Source organism: Bactrocera latifrons, unplaced genomic scaffold (assembly GCF_001853355.1).
Source record: "Bactrocera latifrons isolate USDA-ARS-PBARC rearing strain unplaced genomic scaffold, ASM185335v1 scaffold_109, whole genome shotgun sequence".
Taxonomy (NCBI): domain Eukaryota; kingdom Metazoa; phylum Arthropoda; class Insecta; order Diptera; family Tephritidae; genus Bactrocera; species Bactrocera latifrons.
The window spans coordinates 1,065,711-1,089,730 of record NW_017534508.1 but is presented as its reverse complement, the minus strand read 5'-3'; the positions used below and the strand labels follow the sequence as shown (position 1 = coordinate 1,089,730).

At 37.0% G+C, this 24,020-nt stretch overlaps 1 protein-coding gene across 1 annotated transcript; it reads right to left on the bottom strand.

Moving 5' to 3' along the window:
• Nucleotides 1–579: 579 nt before the first annotated feature.
• LOC108971847 (homeobox protein goosecoid) lies at nt 580–18,438 on the bottom strand. The gene is made up of 4 exons (XM_018938164.1): nt 18,387–18,438; nt 17,675–18,269; nt 15,809–16,161; nt 580–1,107 (listed from the first exon to the last, which is right to left on the bottom strand). Exons 1-4 carry the CDS (start codon nt 18,432–18,434, stop codon nt 817–819), a joined length of 1,287 nt encoding a protein of 428 aa, XP_018793709.1. The 5' UTR covers nt 18,435–18,438; the 3' UTR covers nt 580–816.
• Nucleotides 18,439–24,020: the final 5,582 nt, after the last annotated feature.

The following is a 24,020-nucleotide window of genomic DNA, read 5'->3' as shown; positions in this document are numbered from 1 at the left end:
AAATATTCACAAATGTTTGCCATTTTCTCCTGAAGAGCTTTAGGTATAAAACTCTTTTTTGAGTCAGTGGAAGATTTGGTTAGTATTCAGTATTCCCAGTTTAGGTTGTGTTGGTGCACGAGTCTTCAAGCAAAATATAATTAAAATTCAAAATCTTCTGTAATTAATACTAGTTTTTATTAAGTTCGACAGTATTTAATGAATGCTTACAATTAACGATTTATTGATTCCATTTATATTTACTAAGCATATTTGGGCTAAGACATTTGTTCACTTAACTTAASACTTTAAAATTAAGAAAATAATTGTAACACGCACACCTTCATCTACTAATCAAATACTTTTACAAATTTCCTTTACTACAAAAAATAAAAGTCATCACAACAACACACTTTTTCACATTTGAATACATAATTTACATTACAAAATTTATTAGTATAATTTAAGGCGCTATAACAAACAAACACATAATAACTGATAAAAATAACAACCGAAACATACATACATACATACATATATATACAATAGTTAAATACATAATTAGCGAGGGACATTCACACGTGTTTTATAAATTATTCAAAATKTATATTATAAAATTGATTTTTCGGGAAAAAAACAAATGCGCCACTTACTCACGTACAGTTTTGCTTTTATCTAAGTATATACAGCGGTGTGTAGGAACGTCTAAATGCACAAATTTGAAACTTTACAAATACTATTTTGGTCCGAGTATATATCAACTAAATTATATGGTACAGACTACTTTAAAATTAATGTGAAAATCTACATATGTACAAATAAATGGCGGACAGAGTTTTATGCCACTTCCAGGTCGGATGACTCATCCGCATCGCTGTTATAGCTATTCGGATCGGTTTTAATGTGGTGACTAAGCTGACTGGCGTAATCCTCGGCGGCACATTTTAGATTCGCCACAGCGGCCATTACCGCGCCGTTGGCGTTCACCGTGGCAATGCCCGAGGCGACTGAGGCCCCKGCTGGCGTGTTGCTGGCGCCGCCGCACTGCTCCTCCTGCAACTTACGCAGGCGCTCCTGTTCTTCGCGCTTCTGCTTACGCCACTTGGCCCGACGATTTTTGAACCATACCTGGAAAGAAATTAAAAGGAAAACTTATTAAAACTGTTCCATCTTTAAACATTCGCCAGATTTTTAAGTAGAATATASAACTGTTTATGTGGTAGTAATATTTACGTTTTAATATTTTAATTTGCTTACGAAAACCTCAACACCCAAAGCAATGGCTGCACTTGGTTGGCTGCTCGAATGAAAAGAATGTCTTTTATTGAAGCRCATAAATACGAAAGTAATATTGGCATGACCACRCAAAGCGCAGCATATGGAATTTCATAAAGCAGAAGACCAAAATTCCGGAAGTTACAGCAAATTCTGCTGCTTTAACGGAACTAAAAGAGATATTCAACGCGCGGTGAAAAAGGAAAAAGAATTCCATTTGTCTACAAGTCAAATACTCGAATCGAGTACTAAAAGTTTATTTTTTGTGCTTTTCTTGATTTGAATTACATCCACATATCTACAAAAAATATATATTTATATATAACGGCAGCATTTGTTTATGACATTACAACGATTCTACTGAAAGCTCGGTATGGCTTCAAAAACACTTTCATCCGTTTTTCAAATTAAATTTTAATAAAAAAAACTTCAAATGTTGGAGGAAGCAGCAAGGAAACGGCAAATAGAAAAAAAAATCACGTGAACTCTGCGGTTATGTATAAATGCCGCGTGACGCGCGCGTTCTATTCATGACATAAATGTGCGTTGAACAAAAAACATTATTTTTAAAAGCAACACAGATTTTATTTTCTTYTTCTCGGTTTACTGTATTTATGTATTTCCATTTCCTGCTGAACCGCYAACACTGTTTTGGCTTCCATCCACGTCGCCTTATCTTTGAATCCCCGACGCACAGCACAACGTTTCATACAAAGTATATATAAGTATATGTATGTATGAGTGTATATGGATGCATACATATTTCCAAGTTCACGCTTACGCCCAGCTAAGCTTGACCTTTTGCTGCTCCTACTTCCCATCACTGCCACCAGGAGCAGTCAGCGCCGTCGCTGCTCTGCGCGCGTGAAATACTTTTGTAATATTTAAATTACAATTTTCTTTCTTTAGAGCTTCTTCTCACGTACTTTCATTTGCTTCCCGCCTAATTAGGCGGTTTATTATAATTGTAATTAATTTTTCTTACATTGGCTTTTGCAAGCGCCTCMTTCTTTAGTTCTCGCGCGGAGTTGAGTTCTTACGTTTACGCGGGATACTTTTCTGCTTCCTGGGTATGAGTTGCTATGCGCAACGCAGAGCTTGCCTTAATACAAGTACGCCAGCCCGCGTTGAAGTTTTCCAGAAGCGTTCAAGCGGAAGTTACAAATTGGTCTTTTAATTAAGACACAAAAGCGATACAAGAGGCCAACCGGGAGGCAGTGGCACAAGAAAAACAAGCACAAAAACGCAAACAACTGAGCAGTAAAGTAAAAGCTCAAGAAAATGGCAAATTAAAATTCACTCTGCTCCCCACTCGASGAGGGCGCGTAGTGGGGGTGTCGTGGGGACGAGTTTACGCCCGATTTGCCTCATTTAACTGGGCCTTTTAATGTAGAGTAAGTTTGCTCATTCAATTAATTTCCAAGCACAGAAATTTGGATTAACTTTTCTTCATGTTTACCTTTCAAAAATAAATCATTTTCTCATTGTATTTGTTTAAACAAAACAGGGACTTGTAAATAACTTAAGGGTGGAACACATACAGTACAAATACATCCATTGATACATGAGAGTGTAGAGTTGTCAGTTAGTGGCGATTGGTGCTGGCGTATCTTCCTCCATAACCAGATGCTGCCAGAGAACTTAAGCCAACTCTTGTTTACCGCTGCGTGGGTGGAGCTTCGCTTCGCTTAAGCGTTGATGGGTGGTTGCAGCCGCATTGACCGTTTCTACAGTTATTTACTAATACGTACACAATATTGCAATATTGTCTATTTTGGCACAGTTTCTTTGTAGTAGTGTACGCTACGGTTTGGTGTATTGAGTGTAGCTGTGTTTGGCCTTTACCTGCTACCATATTCGTTGTTATCTGTCGGGACAACCACTCGGCCCACGCTCTCTGTTTCCGGCGAGCACAAGCACAACCCTTACACCCTAATGCTTGTTCACGTTCAAAATAATAAAGAAAATAATATAAAATCAACAAAACGCTTGCAGGTATTTTTCTAACTTTTAATTGAAAAATAAAAGAGACGCGTTGCTGCTATTATTTTTATGTTACTTGTTGATAGTTATTGATGTTATCACTTTTGTTTATTGTTGCTATCAGCAGAACTGCATTTTTGTGTTTACAAAATAAATTATTGGAAATGCCAAATCAAAGTGCAGCTGAGTGATTTTATGGAAATAACACAMTAAAGTCAACTGAGTCTCGATAAAATATGCCATCAACGAGCGGAATTTAAAGTATGCTATCATTTTATTATTGCTAACAAAAGGATTTTATTACAAAAGCAAAAACAAATATTAATAATCATAACGATTCTTTTAAAGTGCTCTAATCACTAATTAAACTTGACATTTACCGTAAAATCCAGTAGTTTTTTCGCTTATCCATTGTACAATTTGCAACCTCCCAGGCGTACCCTTGCGCATACTTGTGCCAACATGTACACATGTCCATGCATATCTATATAACTGAATACCGTCGACACCTTGGCAACCTTTGATGATATCAAAGTGATCGAATTCATTTCAGTATGGTGGTATGTGTGTATGTTGTCTATATAGTGGTGGATATATTACAATTACGTTGTACGTAAATAAAAATATTTAACAGTACGCAGTATGCAACCACACTCTCAGTCTCAGTCTCAAGGCACAAATTATATAACTCGACGAGCGACTCTCAAAAGTCTTAATCACGCTGTCAATTCGCATTTGTCAATTTAAATGATTTTACATTGTGAATTTGAGGCGTKCATGTGACACTATATACAGCTTTATTAAATCACTTGAGCAGTATTTGCCAAATTTATACATATATACAYATGTAAAATTAAGTCAAGCACAAACTGAAACACTTGTTCATATAAATGTTGGGCACCGATGGACCCTCAAGTCAGCTAAGCTTTGGAAATGGTAGAGTGGTGAATTTTTGCAACGCATGCTCTTAGAAAACCTCCACAAAGAAGACTCAGTTGAGTTCTGAGAGACATCAAAATATATATTTAATTTGAGCAAAAGTTGTTTGCGACATTTTTTTTTTTTTTGCTTTCACAAACTATATATATGTACAATGTACGTATCTAGGTATTTTCATATATAGGGTAGTCGAAAGTATTTTCTTATTTCTATTCAAATTTAATTTTATTTTTTTTATATTTATTGTAATAAATAAACAAATGCATATGTACCATTTTGGTCGACCACTTTTTGCCATTTTTCCGCTAGAGACATTATTCCTTCAGTGCATCACTTGCATCAATTCAGAACGGAGGCGAAAGAACTATTGTTGTGGTATGCAAACTGATACAGTTCGTCTCTGTAAACTTTACCAATTTCATTGGTGGMTTGCGTGGCATTCTTCCCTTTTTCATACAATAATTTCAAAATATAGCGAATTTCTTCAYTATTTTCACTCATTTTTGAACAGCTGTAACTTTTTTTTAAACATTTTAGTTAATCGAAGCTTAAAATATCACCTTTCCAAGACCATATGGTATGACACAATCGGATTGGTAGCACTGGAAATACACGAGTGCAATGACGTCTATTGACTAAATACGAAAAGACTTTTTCGACTAACCAATATTATAATTTATTATGTGAAATAGTTCAAATTCGCGGCAGTACCGTTATAATAAATCACGCATCGCTTTACACAACTATCAACAGACTAGTATGTGTATGTGCTCTATTTTATATATGTATAATACGATGTTGCATTTAAATATTTTTCGCGGATTTTGCCTCTTAACTATGTAAATATTTTGCCACGAACAGCAAAAAATTTAATTATATGTATTACATTATTAAGTACTTTGCTAGCATTAATTTCCCATAAAATAGTGCAAAGTTAAACAAATAAAATAAACACGCACAAAAAATATGTATGCAAACATTAATTATAAAATTTGCGGCTAATTAAAAGCGGTAATATTTAAATACTTAAAGTCAGTTGATTTTTCAAATTAAACTGCGCTAAACTAAAAATCTGCCAGTTAAACGACTAAGCGATAAATATGTAAATCTTCCACATACGAGTTGGTTTATGTATATGTATATATGTAAGTACATAGAATATAAAAAATCTCCATAATAATTGCATATTAAAATGGATCAGCGTTGCAAGGTCAGTTGGCTGCCGCGAACTAATCTCATAATTTTTCCAATCAACAGAATTTTCGCTGTTTTTTCGCCATTACATGTCGCTACACTTTCTGCTATCAACACATAAGTATGTAACTTCTATAACGGTTCTGTGCWATTTACGGCTATAATAAAAAATGCTTGACTAGAATAAAATTTTAATAACCGCAAGCTTTTGGTCAGTAAATAGGTGTAGATCTCCATACATACAAACATATGTATGTACGCAGGTGCAAAACAAACAGATCGTATCCACTACTATACATATGTACATATATATGTATGTATGTAAATCTAAACGCCTCTTTGGTTTAGTATATGTAGTTCTCCACATATGGTACATACATACATAAGTATATTTTTATACAGAGGTTCGTGTACGGTATGCCGCGGCCAGGTGTGTGCGTGTGTTTTGGAATAGCGGTAAGCGGCCATTGTTATGAAAATGTTGGCTTAGTGGTGCAAAATATCCAAACTCAATTTTTCAAATTAAATAAACACGAATGTTAAGCGCTTTATGGCAGCCACGGGCGTTGCGGGTGCAGCACAGTGCATTAAAAATGTGCCCTATTATATATGTTCATACTTATATGGTTTATAAATACAGAGTGTTCAAACTTACAATTTCATATTTTCATACAAAACTGATGATTAATATGGGACACGTAGGAAAAAATTCTGGAAATGATTGTAGAGTTTATGCTTGGGAAAACTTTTATATAAAACATACTTATCGGTTTTTATAGAGAATAATCATAGCAATTTAAGATATCAGAAGTCAGCACATCTTTAGATTTTACTCTCTTTTATGGCTCTCGTCACTGAAATGCAAATGGACTTGCATAAAGCTCAATACCTCGATGCGATTTGACAAGCATGAAAAATCTCAGCTGACTCAGACAATCGCTTTAGAGCCACCTGGGCTTAAGCTGCGCCATTTTTCCTTGCTTTCCACACGTTTCATCGGCGCTATTTGAATTTTTAAACAATTCACTTAACAGCGAAAACTGCAAAATCAACACGACCACCTCAGAGCTTCAGCGCTGATGCACAGTTCAATTTGAGCGCTCAATTCCCTAAGAACAAAATGCGCACCGCAAGTGATGGTGAGCAAAATGGCCGCAAGCACTGCGATGTACATACATATGTATGTGCTAGAATACATATGTCTCATCGTGCGTGTGTGTGTTTCAAATTTTCATATGCGAGTATGCGTGTATGTGTGTGTGAGTATAGGCGGATTTTACAACTCTAAAGCGTATAAATCGCTGATACTCTGCGCCGCTAAGTTTTGTATGCGAAAAGGCGGTGATGCGGCCAAGCGGGTCGACGCCGCCGACACTGACGTTGGCTGTGGCGGCAGCAATGGCAACGTGCATGAAATCCATTAAACAAACACACCCAGCAGCGGTTGATTTTTAATTAACTACTCGCCACAGCAAAAAGTAAGCAAGCAGCTTGCGCCGTCGCACAATAAACACACACACCAACAAAAAACGAGCCAATGGATTCGATAGCGATACACGAACACGTCAACACATACATATGTACAAATGTGCCTAGGCCAGAAGCAAACAGACAAACATAATCACCATACGCTCACTGACGCCAACATGCAGCACACTTAACCATGAATACACCAACCAACTCTGACACTCGTGCACTTTTGCCGATTTTACAGAAACGTTGTTTTAATAAAAATTCAGTGAAACTGCCTCTCGACACCTCGTCGATTTTCAGCCTAGAGATTTTGTGGCGAAAAACAAACTTAGTTACAGCTCCCACACGGGCGTGAGGCAATTTCAGCCACATCAGCACATATTGACAGCAGCTCTGCCCCAAATGGCAGCCGGTAGAAACTAAAGTGGCGCTATGGATTAAAGCTGCTGCCGATGTTGCACTGACGTACCGATATATGTAGTTATACTCGCTTGCATGTGGCTTTGCCTGTATGTTGCAAGTAAAGCGTAGGTGCATACATGACTGCCTCCAATCTAACGAGTGCAGCGCAAAAACCTAACCACCAACAATAACAACGCCGAGGCAAAAATTACTGCCAATGTTTTGACTATATTTCGGCATTTTAGGCAAACAAGTCGACCTGTCGACCTGGGTTGCACAGGTTGCACAAGTGTCTGTGTATGTGTGTGCGCGTTTGAGGTCGTGTGCACGCTGTAGTTGTGTGTTTTGGATGCCTAGTGTTGGTTGCAGTGTGTTGCCGCTTTGGCTTCAAATTGTCACAACTTTGTGCTTGGCTAATCTCAGCAGCTGTCATGCCAMCATCTACTCAGACGCAAACAAGTAGTTTCCCCAAGAATTTATATGGAGAATAGCAATTTTCCAGCATTATTGCTGCCTCTTGCACGCAAATACACAGGGAGTACGGTCTAATTAGAAGCTGACGTCGAATAAACGACAACAAAAATGTTTACATGCTTCAACTGTCGTACCTCGGCGCAAGACACGAGCTCAAATGGTTTCATCTGATTGAAAACGCTACAAAGTCTATTGCAAAATTGATGTGATTAAAAGTAGAGAACTCAAACTACCGCAATGGAACTGGGTAAAATAAATAAATTTGCATTAATTTCAATGCAATATATAGAATATTGAATTTTCACAATTTTTCGGAAAATACACACATCAGCTTCATACATGTCGGTTAGCGATGTTTCGATGTTGGACGAAATCAAAAAAAGAATTAAAAATWTAGAAAAAGGAAAATATAGATAAGTCCACACGAAATAGATATATGTATACATATGTATATATATACGTCTTATCCCCAAATTTTAAATTCGTGTCATCGTCTGAGGAGCGTGTGTTTATTTGTGTTTTGAAAGGACTAAACGCGCCAGTCTATTGAAGCATTCTCCACAACTGCGGCGCAATGTGGATGGGTAGTCCCGATACAAAGGGTATTAGTATGTTTAACAAAGTGCACAATCATCTTTTCCCAATCTTAATATACTGTCATATGTGGTATGTTTGTGCATGTGTGTGTGTCTTATTAAGCATTATGTGGCAACTTCAGAAAATTTTGTTTTTTGCATCGTTGCTATTAAGTGTGTATACATATGTAAGTGTGTATATGTATATGCACAAATGCCACTTGTTTATTGTTATAATTTTTCTTTTTTTCTTTTCAAACCAACTAAGTAAGGCTTAAGTAGGCCGACAAAAGGACAACAATTAGCAGCAATTGCTTTCTCTGKCCGCATTTCGGGTTTGGACGATATCTTTTTGAAGTTTGCGCTCGGAAAGGTGTATTTGTGCACACGATTATAGAAAGAAGTAGCAACGAAATTGAGGTAAATGGACCACCAAGGCTGTTGTACCAAAAATAATATTTATTTAATACTTTTTTACTCGGCATATGCCAATATAACTATGTGCATATGTATATATGTCAAAAAATTTAATTTATCTACAACAAATATGTCTGCAACATATGCAACTGTGTGAAAACCCTCATATCTCGATGTTTCATTATTTTTATGGCGCAAATTAAAATATTGTTTATTTTTGTATGAATTAAATGAAATTGAATGGCAATGAGCTGGAATCAGCAGATTTTCGTTGATTTTAAAAACGTAACAAGTGGCCGGCGGCAATGTGTCCACAAACTCAATCTCGCACAGCAAGGACAAAGCATACACGCGCGTTTCTCACACTCGCACACACACACATTCATATTTTATGCACAAACCACCACTAAAGCGGCAGACCTGTTAACACCCTCCCCAATAATTTCGAGCGCCCAACGTATGTATGTGTGTGTGTATGAAAGTGTTTACGTTTTATTAAAGCACTTGAGCCACACATTGCGGTTTCACAATAAATGCCACTTGCAGCTGAAATTATTATTTTCATAATTTCGCTTATTTAGATCACTCTATTTCACAAATACACCCTCACTGGCACACATACAAGTGCTGCCACTCCGATGGGATGTAAGATTAGAAGAATGTACATACATATATTAGTACCTGTGTGTGTGAAGCATTAAACAAGTGGCTGCGTGAGTGCTTCTAACCTGCCTCCTCGGGGAGTTGCTGTTATTTAAGGTTTCGGCTGTTGCCGTTTGTTTTCCTTGCAGCGCATAAACATTTTTATGGAGTAACTTTAAATTATGCCCTCAAGTGTTTAACTAGTAGGCCACGAAGCAAGCTTTGCCATTTACTTTCAAATTCGATCCGCCGGCAAATGCAATCCATAGGAAAACATTGACAAAGTAAGTTAATGTTGTTATTGTATTAGCTATTTGCGTTCCCAGCGTTCCAGACAGAGTGCATAAATTTAGATTTAAGTGAAGAATTCCTTTTTTTGTGCGGGAAAAATATATTGAAACCAAATAAAGCGTTAAGTCRAAAAACGTGGCAACAATTGTCGGTATCCATAAGTCGATTCCATGTCGGTCGTAAGCTATAAAGTTATTTATTATAAGATATGAATACATCAGAGCGGGTCTGTTTTTTCTGTAAAACAGTATATGCGAGAAATGTTCCATTTACGTAAGAGAGTATGGGTCTAAAACGGTTTCGAACCTGCGATTTTTAAGGCGTAGTTCAAACAATTGTAATAATCGGTAATAATGGGAGGTATAAGCTATAGTTGTACGATCTAACCGATTCTAACAAATAAATTGTCAGCAAATTCATCGTCCACCATGATGTTTGTTCCTCCTGAACAAATCGTCAACGCCAAGATTTTTGTGGAAGTCACAAGAGACTAAAACGAAAGGTCAATCGCGTCCGRCAAAACGTCGCAGCCGATTGGAAATTGCACCACGAACGCTTTCGCAGCCGCCCTACAGCCCAGATTTTTTTATTTTTGCTTCCTTGCCTGAAAAAGCTGCTGAAAGGGGATCCAAACACCATGCACCTCGGCTCTCAAGGCTATTCCGGACGCATCCAGTGCTTGGCAGCGCTGCATCGTCGTAGAATAAGCCTAATTTGAAAGTTTTTAAGAAATTGTAACAATTGGTTCAATAATTTTCTTTAAATCGACTCAGTCTTATTACATTCCGGACAAACYCTGTACATATACACWCATATAATACATTTATATCATAATTATGCGAGCATTTTCGTTTCTCTCGCTACTCTGGATTTATACTTTTAAAATACTTGAGGTTTAAATTAAAATAATAATGATTTGTGAAATCAAAATAAGTAAATAAGAAAACGTAAAATTCCTCCTATTCACATAAAAGCACAACTACAAATATGCAAATATTCGACAAWCTTAAGAAAAATCTCCAAAGCAATTTGCATATTTCCTCATCACAATGGCAACGACGACTACTTCACGATGACTTGGCATTAATGGGCCACTAACTGGGCATTTTCGCTGTCAACGTCAGGCAAATTGAGTGGCTAAATGACAAACGTAAGCGGTAGCCATATACATATGTATGTRTGGAAATGTACCCCTTTTGTCAGTAAGTTACCTATCAGTGTAGTTGTGCATTGCTCCAACCATTTGTACCATTGCATACTTAAACGGGAGATTTTCAATAATTATTGCCACTTATGTCAATTCCAAGGCGCATTGTGTCACTACTGCCTAGGCCCCAATCAGCATACAGCCGCACAAATCTTTTTTACACACACTAGTCGCGACATGTGTAATCAGCGTTCGTGCCGCTGGCAGCTCCTGCCCGAGCGTTGGCCACGCACCGCGCTGCCTCATGCATGGAAGGACGGTTGAAACACCTCTGTTGTTGTTGTTGCACCGTGGCCGATTCTTTCGTTGCTGTTCGACTCAAGTGGCAACACTTTTGTTTGAGTAAAATTATGCTAAACAGTAGCAACGGCAGTCACACATAGGCTGACTGACTTCACTCAATACAAGTGCATTCAGGATTGTATGTGTGCGTTTATGCGTTTATAAATGATTTGGAGTACTTGTATAAGCAATTATTTCAAGAGCTTCGAAAGACCTAAAGTACGAGCTACTGTAATTTACGCGTTCATGCATACACACATACAAATGCTTAAACGAATGTATAGGAGCTGTGGAGCTTTGTACATTTTTTTCATATTTTCCATTTATATCATATTCATATATTTCATATATGTGTGTATATATACGGCATTGAGTTAATATATCACTACAGGTCTGTGCGAACACCTTCATAAAACTTCATTTTCTTTAATATGTTAATTAATCGCATTGCTGCAGGTTTTGGAGTGTACATATTCCCATAGATGTATGTATGTATATTTGTATGTGCGTACGTGTGAGCGTAAGTGTACTTATTAGCGTTGGTTGATTCTTTTGTAATGAAGAGATTACTTTGCTTTGCACGGTAGACAAATTCGTCGTTCGAGATACAATTTTCGAAAATATTTTTGATTTGAGTCAATTATACCATAATTGAGATTTATTAGCAAATATTAAAAAGCCAGCGTACACACACATACATAATTTACGTGTCAGCTCCACTGTGGCCACCCACGGAAAATCGAAAAGACCAGAGACAAGTGAAAACCAAAAGTCATCGGTCGGCAATCAAGCATAAGAATTCAAATTCAACTAATCCTGTCGCTCAAGTGTTTGGCGTGATTTGAATGTTGATTTGAAAACATAAAAAAACCGTCGAATTATTGTTATAACTGCTCCATGCTCGTTTGTGCCGAACCGAAGCGCTTTGCAAATATTTGACTTTGGAAAAAAGTGAAAGAGTGAATGTGAACACAATTTGTTCTCAGCCAACGAGCCTCGACAATCGGAATGCCTTTCGCATTGACAAACAAAAATATTTAACTACGCCTAAATACTCAATACCGAAATACCTATTGCATATATGTATGTGTATGTATGTATGTGTGTTGATAGCCTCATACACATATAAATAAATGAATAGTGATGGAGGTGAAAAATGTTGTAAATATTGGTGCTACTGTGTGGGCTCAAACTGATCAAATATTAGTTCAATTTGAGATAATATCTAAAATCATCTATAATAATTAAAAAAAATAAAACAACAAAAATTTAAAAAAAGGCAATGGGCAGAAGAGAAATATCAATTTGCAGCAGTTAAATGATTTATTTTCATTTAAATAAGATTTCTTCACGATCACTCATAAGACTGTGCATTTGCGTACTCGTACTTAAGCACATATGTATATGTATGTATGAGAGAGCACAAACGAGAAGATCAAAGCAAACAATGCAGTTGTGAGATTAGTGGTATTGTGCAGCCCTTCGACAGCGCTAAGAGTCAAACGGTAGCTAACACTTGAAGATTGACTGTGAGAAAATGCCAAGTCATTTAGCTTCATGGTTTCTCTTCTGCTTCTACAACTATACATTTGTACGTACAAACATACGCATATTTTATAAGTAAAAGCAGTTCGCATACCTTTTTGTTGTCATAAAAATGCTTCGATGTTGTATTTCTATTATAACATAAGTAGAATATAGTATATCAAAAAAATATAAAARTTCTAGGAACCTTTGTTTCTAATTGAGAGAGAAATAATAAAAACCACCAACTAAGTTGCTGACATGAATTCGAATATAATATGTATATAATTAGGAGTAGAAGCGTGACAAAGTAATCTACAAAGACTTGAAACATTTTGCGAAATTAAGCCATCACTGRAAATATAAAATAGTTCTGAATTTCCCAGTTTTACGTAATCACCATCTAAATTAACTTTGATCTCATTCGCATCACTAGTTCTCATCACGACGCCACATTCACTAAACAACGACCCACTTTGGTGCGCTCTCCCACTCCGCTGCTTATACAAGGCTGAAAGCAAGGAATCGAAGTGACAAAGCTGGCACCGTAAATGCTAATGCGAAAGCTCTTAGCCTGCGGTCAAATAACATTAAACGGCGGCATTACTTTCGCACTTGACAGATTTCCGGGCCACACCCGTTGCCTGCACACCCTCACTACTCGCCCACTATCAAAATTTACAAAACAAATTGAAAGTGATAAAATGCCTTTTGGCGTCTACTTAAGCATATCCTTAAATACCATATTCTATGCATACACATGTAYTTATATATATGTATGTGTGTGTATGTGTGCTCATCAAGATATGAGTAGATATGCTGATTACTATTAGATAAACAACACACACAACAAAGCAACTAAYACTGGCACAATCTATCCACACTCAAGGTAATAAGCCTAATTACTGCACAAATGTCCACAAACGTGTTGACACGCCAACCGAAGTCAAGGAAACTCCCWCCCTCACCCCAATGCTGTGCTGGCATGCTGTTTAACAGTGTGAGCAAAAGTTAGTCGAATGTGCAAGCCAAACAAATGCACACACAAAACCCTTTCACCGACAGTGCTTATGCGATTGTATGCGTTTCAATGTGTGCGTGTGTGAAGTTGAGGCATCATGCAACTGCTTAACATTAACTAGTTGTTAACGAAGCTTACAATCTGTGCGCAAATCCCTACAAATGCAGCGCTGAGCTTACGCCGGCGTCACAACCCTCCGCGAACCCCGCACAAAATATGATCGGTGTTAAAACGTATGGTGTTTAAATGCCATTTAAACACACAACCAACAAATACAAATATGTAGTTGTGTATTACTGCGTACACACGCACACACACAGCAGTGTTATTAACTTACCAAGTATCTAATGTTATATAATACAAATTGAATTGTCAACTCGTCGACCCATGTTTGTTAATTTGTTGACAAATCGTTATATTAATGGATCTATCAAATAGCAAAACAACAACACGGCTAAACGTTGAGTGTTGCACGTTCATTTGTATTTCAAATCCATTTGTGGGATTTTCTTCAAATAACAACAACAATTGGCGGTGAGTAACAATGAGCATAATAACAACAACGCTCACAGCAAAAACTCCGAAGGTTTGCATACATTTTTACGGTTTTGGTTTTAAAATAAACACATCATCCAATGGTGGTTGAACGCCCTGCAAGCCGCATGGCCTGTTCTGCCTCGGCGTTAAGCTATCCCCGCGGGTATAATTTTTGCTACTTTGCTTGTTCGTATCAAGATGATGTTGTTGTTGGCATTACTGTCGGTTTTCGCTTTTAACGCATCTTACACACGCAATTCACTCTCAGACTTATCCGCCGCTGTGTGACTGCTTGGCAACTTTTGTGTTCCGCGCAGCTTGTTTTCGCCAGTATTAGYATGCATTTAAGAGCGGGCGTACGGGTGCACGMMGGTGCTTGTTTGCGCGTATGTGTGTGACGGTTATGCTGTGCATCCTCAGCACTCCATCTGCCAGGTCCCATGTCCAACAGCCGGCAAACGACTTTGTTTACATTGCAAATCAAAATGCGATCTCTGTAAATTACGCCACGTCCAACAATCCCGACATTATTGAAATTAAGTRAAATGATAATTTTCATTTTACCATGTGCCWCGTCCTACCCCCACATACTCCCACATTTCGAGAGCAGATTTATGCACATATACATACGCGTATATGTATGTATATGCAATGTATGTGTATGCCTGTGAACGTTTGGCGTCTGTCGACTCCTTTGTGGCATGCTATTTGCCATTGTTATTCTTATTATTGTTTTTATTGTAATTGTTGTCGTGGTCGGAAGCCTCTCAATTAAAGCGAACAACTAAATAAACAGAGTGATTTTCTCAAATGACTGCACTCAATTGGTTTCGCGGCGAAAAATCAGCAAACCTCGGCGGAAATTATTTCCTTGCATTTAAATGAGGGGATTCAGACAAACCTTTCAAAGGGAAGTGCTTTCTAACATACATATCGCCATCTCATTTGGAAATGTAAGCTTACAAATAATTGCCAGTTTAGAAATTTTTTGAATATTATGAATTCAAAGCAATTCCGATTCTTTTTTCACGTATAAGAGGAGACATTTTTAAGCGATCACTTCAGGTGCAAAATACTAAAAGTGCTAATAAGTACTTTATGTGTAGATCTAACTCTTTGTGGACGCGGTGTGACATTGAGCATGTGTAAKTTTCTTTTAAGAGCATTAAAGAAGATCATTTGAAAACAATCATAACCACACTAAGTACTTTGGTTCTGACTTGACGTCTAATACACTCAAAGAAAGCCAACAAGGACAAAATCTTAATGTATTAATCCACCAATTRGGCTCTACAWGGAAAAAATAATAATTCGTAGTAAACTAAAACAAGAAAAACTTTTTGAAATATACGCTAGTTTAAAACTTGGTGTCAAAACTCAAACTCAGCAATTTCTGTATTGAGTAGAGTTAGCAGCGGGGAAAGGCATTAATTTTTATAAAATTTGGTTATTTCGTTATGTTTTCGTAAGCAAAAAATTTCTTAAAAATAAATATACGCTTTTATCAGTAAAGTGTACGATTACATAACTATACTCGTATACAAACTATAGATGGAAATATGAATATAGAGCATGCCGAAGTTTGAAACTCACCTCCACGCGCTCCTCTTTAAGATCCACTTTCAGCGCCAACTGCTCACGTAATACCACATCGGGATAGTGTGTCTTRTCGAAAGTCGCCTCTAGCTGCTCCAATTGCTCCTCGGTGAAAATTGTGCGATGACGGCGCTTTCGCTTCGGGGGCGGCCCATGACCCAAATGATGCGCCACATGATGATGCGGGTGATGCGGATGGTGCAAGTGATGCGCATGGTGGGGATGTGTGTGCGCTGCCAATGCGGCCGCCGCGGCACCGTGACCGCTGACATGTGCCTGCATTTGCGCTGCAGCCACATGAGCGACCGCGGCGGCGTGCATGTAATTCGGATAGAAGTTCGGGTACGCAACTGCGGAAGAGTCAAGGAGAAAGCACGAAAAATATATTACATGAAAGCATATGAATACGGTATGGTTAGTCAAATTAAAATATGCGTTGCAAAAATCAGCTGGCATAGGAAATTTGAGCACTGAAGAAACTTTAAATATACAAAAATGGAGATTTTTATGCTACCGTCGATGTAACATGATATTTTTCGACAAAAGTTGCAGGATAAAGAATCGACGAAAAAGCATCGCCATAAGTGCATTCATATTTATGTACACATTTTTTCCGCTAAACTTTTTTCAATTTAATTTGTGCGCACATTTAAAAATCTTTTTTATTCGTTTATATAAATCTGAATGGAAAATGCATACACTTTTAACGTTTGAATAATTTGGCGTTGGTTTAAATTGTAAGCCGTTTTAAGCATACTTTGTATTTGAAATGTAAGTGAAATCCAACGCCTTCTTTCGCCTGAGTAAGCGTAAGTCCTTGACTGGATAACTGTAATACCTGCCGCTTTCTTCGTGGCAGCATGCAAAACGATTTKTGGCATCGTCATAAATTCATTCCTTTTTAAGAGCCAATAATATAACTCGCAATGCTTTTTTTTAAACTTCAGCGATTCCACCTGAATCTGCTAACCAGAAGCATTCCMTCTCACCCATAGAAAATCGTTGAAATCATCTTTTGCGGTTCATTGCATATTTACGTGTTATAAACTCAGTCCTTAAATCCTTTTCAGTGCGAATGCAAAGCGGGTGGGAGAGGTTTCGAATTATGTTGCATAGGTACGCTAATACCTGTACAAGTGTTGCTGTAAAAATACCGTAAACCAGAGCAAATGCCGTAATATATTATAAGCTCACACTTTCCTCCCCCTTATTTGCCCTGTGCGGCACGAAATCATTGAGTGAATGAGAGGTAGCGGGGGGAGCATATTTATAAGCGCGTTACTTAAGAGTTGTCTGTTAAAAGGAATATTTAAATATGCCTTCTAACTTGAACGCGTAGTAAATTGATCACCGCATTACTCAGGCTATAGGAGGGAGCTGAGACCCAAAGCTTTTTATGTGTCTAGCGTTTTCATATTTACAATCGTACTTAAATATACATTTTGTCTCTTGCAGCAATATATTCTGTGCTGGATTAGGAGATTTCTCGGGGGCAATAAAATTTGCAAGAATTGTACTACCACTACATATAAAATTGGCCAAGAAGCCCAACATAATATAGACTAATATTYGAATTTCTTCATAAAAGTGATGTAATCAAAAAAAAAATCGATATATTGTTTCTTAAARTTTAAATTGTTAACAAAAATATTTTGTAAAGCGTCATATCTTACAGTTAATAGTCAATATCTACTAYAATGTTCGTAAAATTAATTGCACTTTCATAGAATTATTTCTTCTCCTTCTTCTCTTCATCTACATATGTTTTTTTTCATCAGTATATAACAAATTACCGAAATACAAATGAGATTATACATTTCTGAACATAAAGTTAGTAAATATAAATCTCCGCTATGTACTCACCTAAAAAATCGGATGGAGATGCGGCGAATCCGCTTGCTGCCGCTGCAGCTAAATGACCTAAATGCAAGCCGGGATGCTGCAACATGGCAGGAACCCTTTGCGGTCGTATAGGACTTGTTGCGGCTGAACTGGAGTTAGAACTAGGTGAGGCGGGGGAATCGGAACGTTTTGTGCCACCGACAACTATATGACTATTGGCGGTTTTGTTGTTACTGTTGTTAATAATATTACTATTAACTGTAGATCTTGAACCACCTAAAATACTGTCAATAGTAAAGAGTGAAGCCGCTGCTGCCGCCGCCGTGCCTGCTGCAGGTCTGTGTGGTCGCTCTTCGTCAATGATGGTGGCGCCTGATTGTGATCCATCGTCGGAAGAGGGAGTTTGTGATTGCGATTGCTGATGCTGTTGATGTTGATGTTGCTGCAACTGATTTTGTTGTTGTTGTTGCAATACCGATTGCAATCGTTGTCCCAAGTAACCGCATTGTTGCGAGTTTAAAAGCATGGCTGTGGTCAAATATGCGGCATTTGGCGTGCTTGACGGTGGAGAGCGCGAACCTTGACGACTGTGACTCATATGTTGTAAGTTAGATGGCTGTTGTTGAAATTGTTGCTGCAACTGATGTTGTTGTTGTTGCTGCTGCTGGTGATGATGTTGATGGTGAAGCTGGTGCTCGCTGAGCGGACTCCCCGAACCAATTATGCCGACGGCATAACGCTTCACAGCAACTCCACTGGGCGGAGTGGTCGTCTCAACCATATCGCTGTTGTTATTAGGAAGCAAACTTGAGTTACTAATGGCAATGGTTGCGTTATGTGATGTCAACGGCAACGATAACGACAATGGAGGAGGTGTTGGTGGAGGCGACGTCGGTGATGGACTCGGTGTGCTGACCACTGTTATTTTGAATTTTGGATGCTTGGCGCCTTTTGAATCCAATCCACCGACCAGCTGGGTGGGCGCATTCCACAATGAGGACAGAATTTTGGCGGTTTTTATTTGTACTTGAACACTGAAAATCGGTATACTACTTATTTATTGAGTCAGTTTCTATATTTTAAAACTCTTTCCCAGCAAAAGCTGAGGTATTTTTGATTTTGTTGTAATTATTCACTTTTTTCATTTAATAATCAGCATTGGTCTAATCTCCTAATCAGGTAATCTCTTACACTTTATTAGCACACGCACTTCCGCGCTCAATAAAACGACACAGCTAATTCACTGATTGAGCACTGAYCAACGTCTACATACACGCGCATTTCAATTTAGAAAATGAAAGAATGTTGAATTAAATCCATAAAACTGCGCGTGATATCTTCAGTCAACCAACCCTTCTGACTCGAAATTCGAAACTGTTTTATCTGTTCTTTGACGGCGTTACAAACACTGGCATCTCGCAGCCAACCATCAATACATACGCACCACCATAAAAGCGCCTGCTTTCATTCATATGTTAAACCTGTCAAACGGCTTCTAATACCGGACGACATCTTTATATTGCCATCCTCCAAGCAARACCAGTTGAGCACAGTATTTCTGACATTCGGTTAAGCAAAGCCAATCATTGCAACCAATCAGAGTAGCTCGATGTTGTTGTTTTATTCGACCAGAGAGAGTAAATCCGCTAAGACACACCCATCCGTTAGCTACCATATTGGAAAATTGTTGCCACTCTCTGAAGAGAACGTCACGGAAACAAGAAATAGGGGTRGTTATTATCTTTCCCTCTTACAAAAGGGACTATTATGCTATTGCAACAGTGGCAACAGTGATGTGAAATTTATAAATGAGGCATAATTTCTGATTAATTGTTTTTCTAACCAAATTTATGGTGGATCCTTCAGCGCACGAGGTTTGGGAAAGGAGTTTTTAATATTATAATTATATGAAGCTTAATAAAGAATTGTTTTGAATTTTTTTCAAATATTCTTGAAAAAATGGCTTTGGTTAGGTGGTTTCTTGAAAGAATAGTRCAACCTTCGGCTTGCAACAGAAAATTACAGATTTTAGATTATTTGAAATCCTACGATTATTTCTTACATAATAATTGCGATCGTTCCATTAAAAATATTATTGTCTAACTAAACCACACTGCATTGCGTTAACTCCATTCCCGTTGGTTATGTTACTTTTGATCCAATCTAAATGTGTAATCTACATCACTGGTTCACTTGCGACAGCTGTCAAATGTTCATAAGCGCATTTGAGACTTGCATGACATTATTTGGGGTTGCTTTGGCAGGTTACGCCTACTCGAGCAAACAGCTATGCAAGCATATGTATGTATATTCCTTTCAAGTAATTCCTTAAGAGTACAAACAGCCTTACATTCACAGTAAAATGCTCACTGACTCCAACGAGTATTTAATATGAAGATTCTACAGTGATATCTGTGAGATAACTTTACCTCGAACCAAATTGTCAATCACGTCACTCTCATGGGAGCATCGTTGCACATAATGGGCGGTCCAATGCGCTCGGCTGAACAGATACAAGTACAAAGCCTTTGAAAATGACTGCGTGGAAATAAATTACGGCACGTAAGTATCTATGCTGTTGTATATATGCTTGTTATAAATTGATGTGTATTGGCGCCACCAACGCTTCTTTACGGCATTTACAGATACAAATGTATCTTTATATATTTATATGAACGACGTTCGCTCTTCGCACCATTATCTTTCGCAAGACAACAATAGCAAAACAATACTTAAGATTGCTAAATGGCAGGGTACATTCATATGTACATGCATATTCTCTTCAGCTCATTGCGATTTCGGATGTTATTTATTCAAACTGAAAGAACACATTCGTATATATATGTATAGCTGTACATGCAGATATTTCAATAATATACTTTATCTCGTTCGCACCTCTCGGTCCTGCGCTGAAATTTCTTGCGACACAAGATATCCAGCTCGGATCTGGAATACGCTCCACACGTCTTAAGTAGATAATGACTAAATTAATGCTTTTATGTTTTTTGGCAATACATAAACAATATTAAGCGTTGAATCCGCCSAAGTTGAACGTTTCGCCCCCTTGATTCTCAACCGATAAGGAAAGTTAGTCGGCATTGATATCAAAACATTCGTGCAGATGGCAAACGTATGTGGATTATTGGCGTGGCAGAAATTCGCAATATTACTTGTGGGCACATGAAATATACATCATTTGAAGGAGGACACTGGAAATTCTGAATCAGATAGCCTTAACTTTCTTAAAGAAATTTATAACTGTTACTTACATAAGTTAAAATATCTATGAAAGTATTCAAATTTTCAATGGAAATAATACGTTGTGAAATTMAGCATGCAGGTTTGCTTATTGCTAAAAATGGATGACTAAATTCTTAGGTCATATATATGAACACACGTCTAAGCTTTGTTTTCCAAATTCAATGTTAAATTCTAAAAATTAAGATGTATATGTACATACATATCTTCTAACTTACTTATACTTCCAACAGCTACTTTGCCAGAAAATAATTTTTTCTATGCTCTAAGAAATTTTGTATTAGATGCCATCTGTGCAAATTGAAACAAAATTAAGAATATATTTTCCAGTGCTTATTAATAAAATATTGTTTGGCGATTTAACTTTACCTCGCCATCAGAGGTATTTACCTTGGCAAAGTTTATTCCTCATTTTTGTACATCATTAATTTGTTGTTGTTTGTGTACATTTACATATTTAATAAGCTGAACGGGTAGCGTCGCCATGGCAATTTGTAGATGCATTCCAATATCATGTTTATCTGTACTTATGGCAGTATACCAACGCTCCTATGCTTATACTTATGTATATGTATGTATATAAATAAACCGATTTTTTAATCAACCCAACCACGCCCGAAAATGTAGATACCGAGAATATATTTACAAAGGTATGCATCTTCCTCCGTTTTGAATAATGTATTTGCGTGCTAATTAATTAAGTTGAAAAGGCATTTGGATGCTCTTAGTTTCATTATGCACGGCAATATGTACTTGATTTTTCAATATATCAAATGCAAATTTGTGCCTGAAGATATTTTTTATAATTGAAATGAGTAATGTAAACCCGTTTTGTTTGTTTATTACGAGTCATATATTAATAATTGTATTTATAAAAGTATATGATAGTTGCTGTATTGGGATTATGAATTATTTGATATACAATGACAGCAAACCTCCAATGAAGAGCATTGAAATTATTATTAGATTTATTTACGGCAACCTTCGGCAATTCTGACTTGGCCTTCTGGAATTAAATCACGATTGCTCTCCAGAAATATTTTGAAGTTTGTTATAAATATTTTGCTTTCCAAAAAAATGTTAAGGAAAATAATTTGATAACTGAGAACTTACACAAAAATTGGACTGGTTATCGTAGCAAAAAGAATTACATATACAATTGTATGGATGAATGTCATACCCTTGACCCTTTAAGTATATATAGTATATAAGTAATCAGCATCTGTCTGAAAATACGCGAAGAAATCTCACAGTTTTCGAGACATTGGTCTGAAATTTTGTACAAGTGTTTCCATGGAAAACTTTTTTATTTGGTGAGGTATCTTGAAGAAGTTTGGCACGGCATTGCGATAACCTCCAGAGATTTTGTTACGATCGGTCCAAAGACCATAGCACGTATGTAGCTGTCATACAACTGATCGATCAAACTCAATTCCTTGTATGAAAACTATTTTATTCGTCGAAGTATTTTCATGGAATTTCGCACTGATCCAAGGCATTGTTAGCGATCAAAATTGGAATAATGTATTTTAATACTCTTGTATGCCATAAAAAATACGTTTTTTTGTTTTTATTTTCAATAAAAGAATTGACTAATATTTTTTAACAGCCCTCAAAATATCTAATATTTATACAGCTTTACTAATATCAGCTTCAATGTACGTACACAAAATTAAGCCCCAATCCACATCAAATCGAATAAGGGAAACAATGCTGATYTATTGCTAATTTTTCATGCCGTAGATACCCAAACTGGTTTACATAAAGCAGCGCAAGTAATTTGTTCGCAGCGCACACGATTAGTTATGTAAGTCCAGGGTAACTAAATATCAAAGATACAATCATGCTTAATTCAGTTAATATTTCAGCTATTATACGTGTTATTATTGCTAAATACCGGGGTTTCAACTGAGCCGGCAGGGATTTCAACTAAATCCGCATGATACACCATTGGATTAATGTCAATGGCAGATCAGCGCTTGTTTACCGCTAAATTTACGCCTCACCTCATAATGAACACACGGAAACGAAACACATCCACTATTTACGCCTTTAAATGTGTTTATTAACACAGGCGCTCAAATAAGGGATATGCCTATAAAATACTAAACATACACACACATACAGGCACACACGAAGGTCTTTATATAAATGTAAATAGACTTTCCCGCGCAATCGAGGGTATATATGTACACATTATCATACATATACAGTGATATAAATACATATATATATGTATGTGAGCATTAAGGTCGAGCCTGCTGCAGATTACGTTTATCCGTTGATCCATGCACATTATACACACAATTATTTTTTTAACAATGCATTGCAGGATAGGTTGCATGTTTGCATATACACTCACATCTTAAATCCAGCTAATATTTTTGTTACACCAACATCGAATCAGAAATTCTATCGGAACAGCAAATATGTGAATTGAAAATGGTGGCAGCATATGCATATACATATGTACAATGCTATATATTGGGTAGTCGAAAATATAATATAATAATAATTTATAATAATAAATAATTAAACAAAATTGTCCCATTTTGGTCAACCACGTTTTGCCATTTTTCCGCTAGAGACTTTAATCCATCAGTGTAAATCGAATTTTCAAAATTTCCAGTTTTCTTGGGTGACTTGCGWGGCATTCTTCTTCATTTTTTATACAAAAATTTCAAAATATAGCGATTTTCTTTATTATTTTCCCTAATCTTTCAAAAGCTGTTCCAACACTATATGGTATGACACAATGTGATTGGTAGCACTGTCTATATACGACTCTATTATCTATTAACAAAATACGAAAAGACTTTTTCGACTACCCAATATGTATAATATTTACTTTGGCATAAAAGCATATTTTTAATCCAAAATTTAGACGGTAGAGCCYGTTAATTATTAGCAAATGAATTTTCGAAATAGTTTTCTTTGTACTCTCCTATTAATACCCACCAAAATGAAGACAAAACCAGTAAGGAAGGGCTAAGTTCGGGTGTCACCGAACATTTTATACTCTGGCATGATAAAGTGATAATCGAGATTTCAGGCGTGGTTGTGAACCGATTTCATCCATATTTGGTACATGTCATCAGGGTGTTAAGAA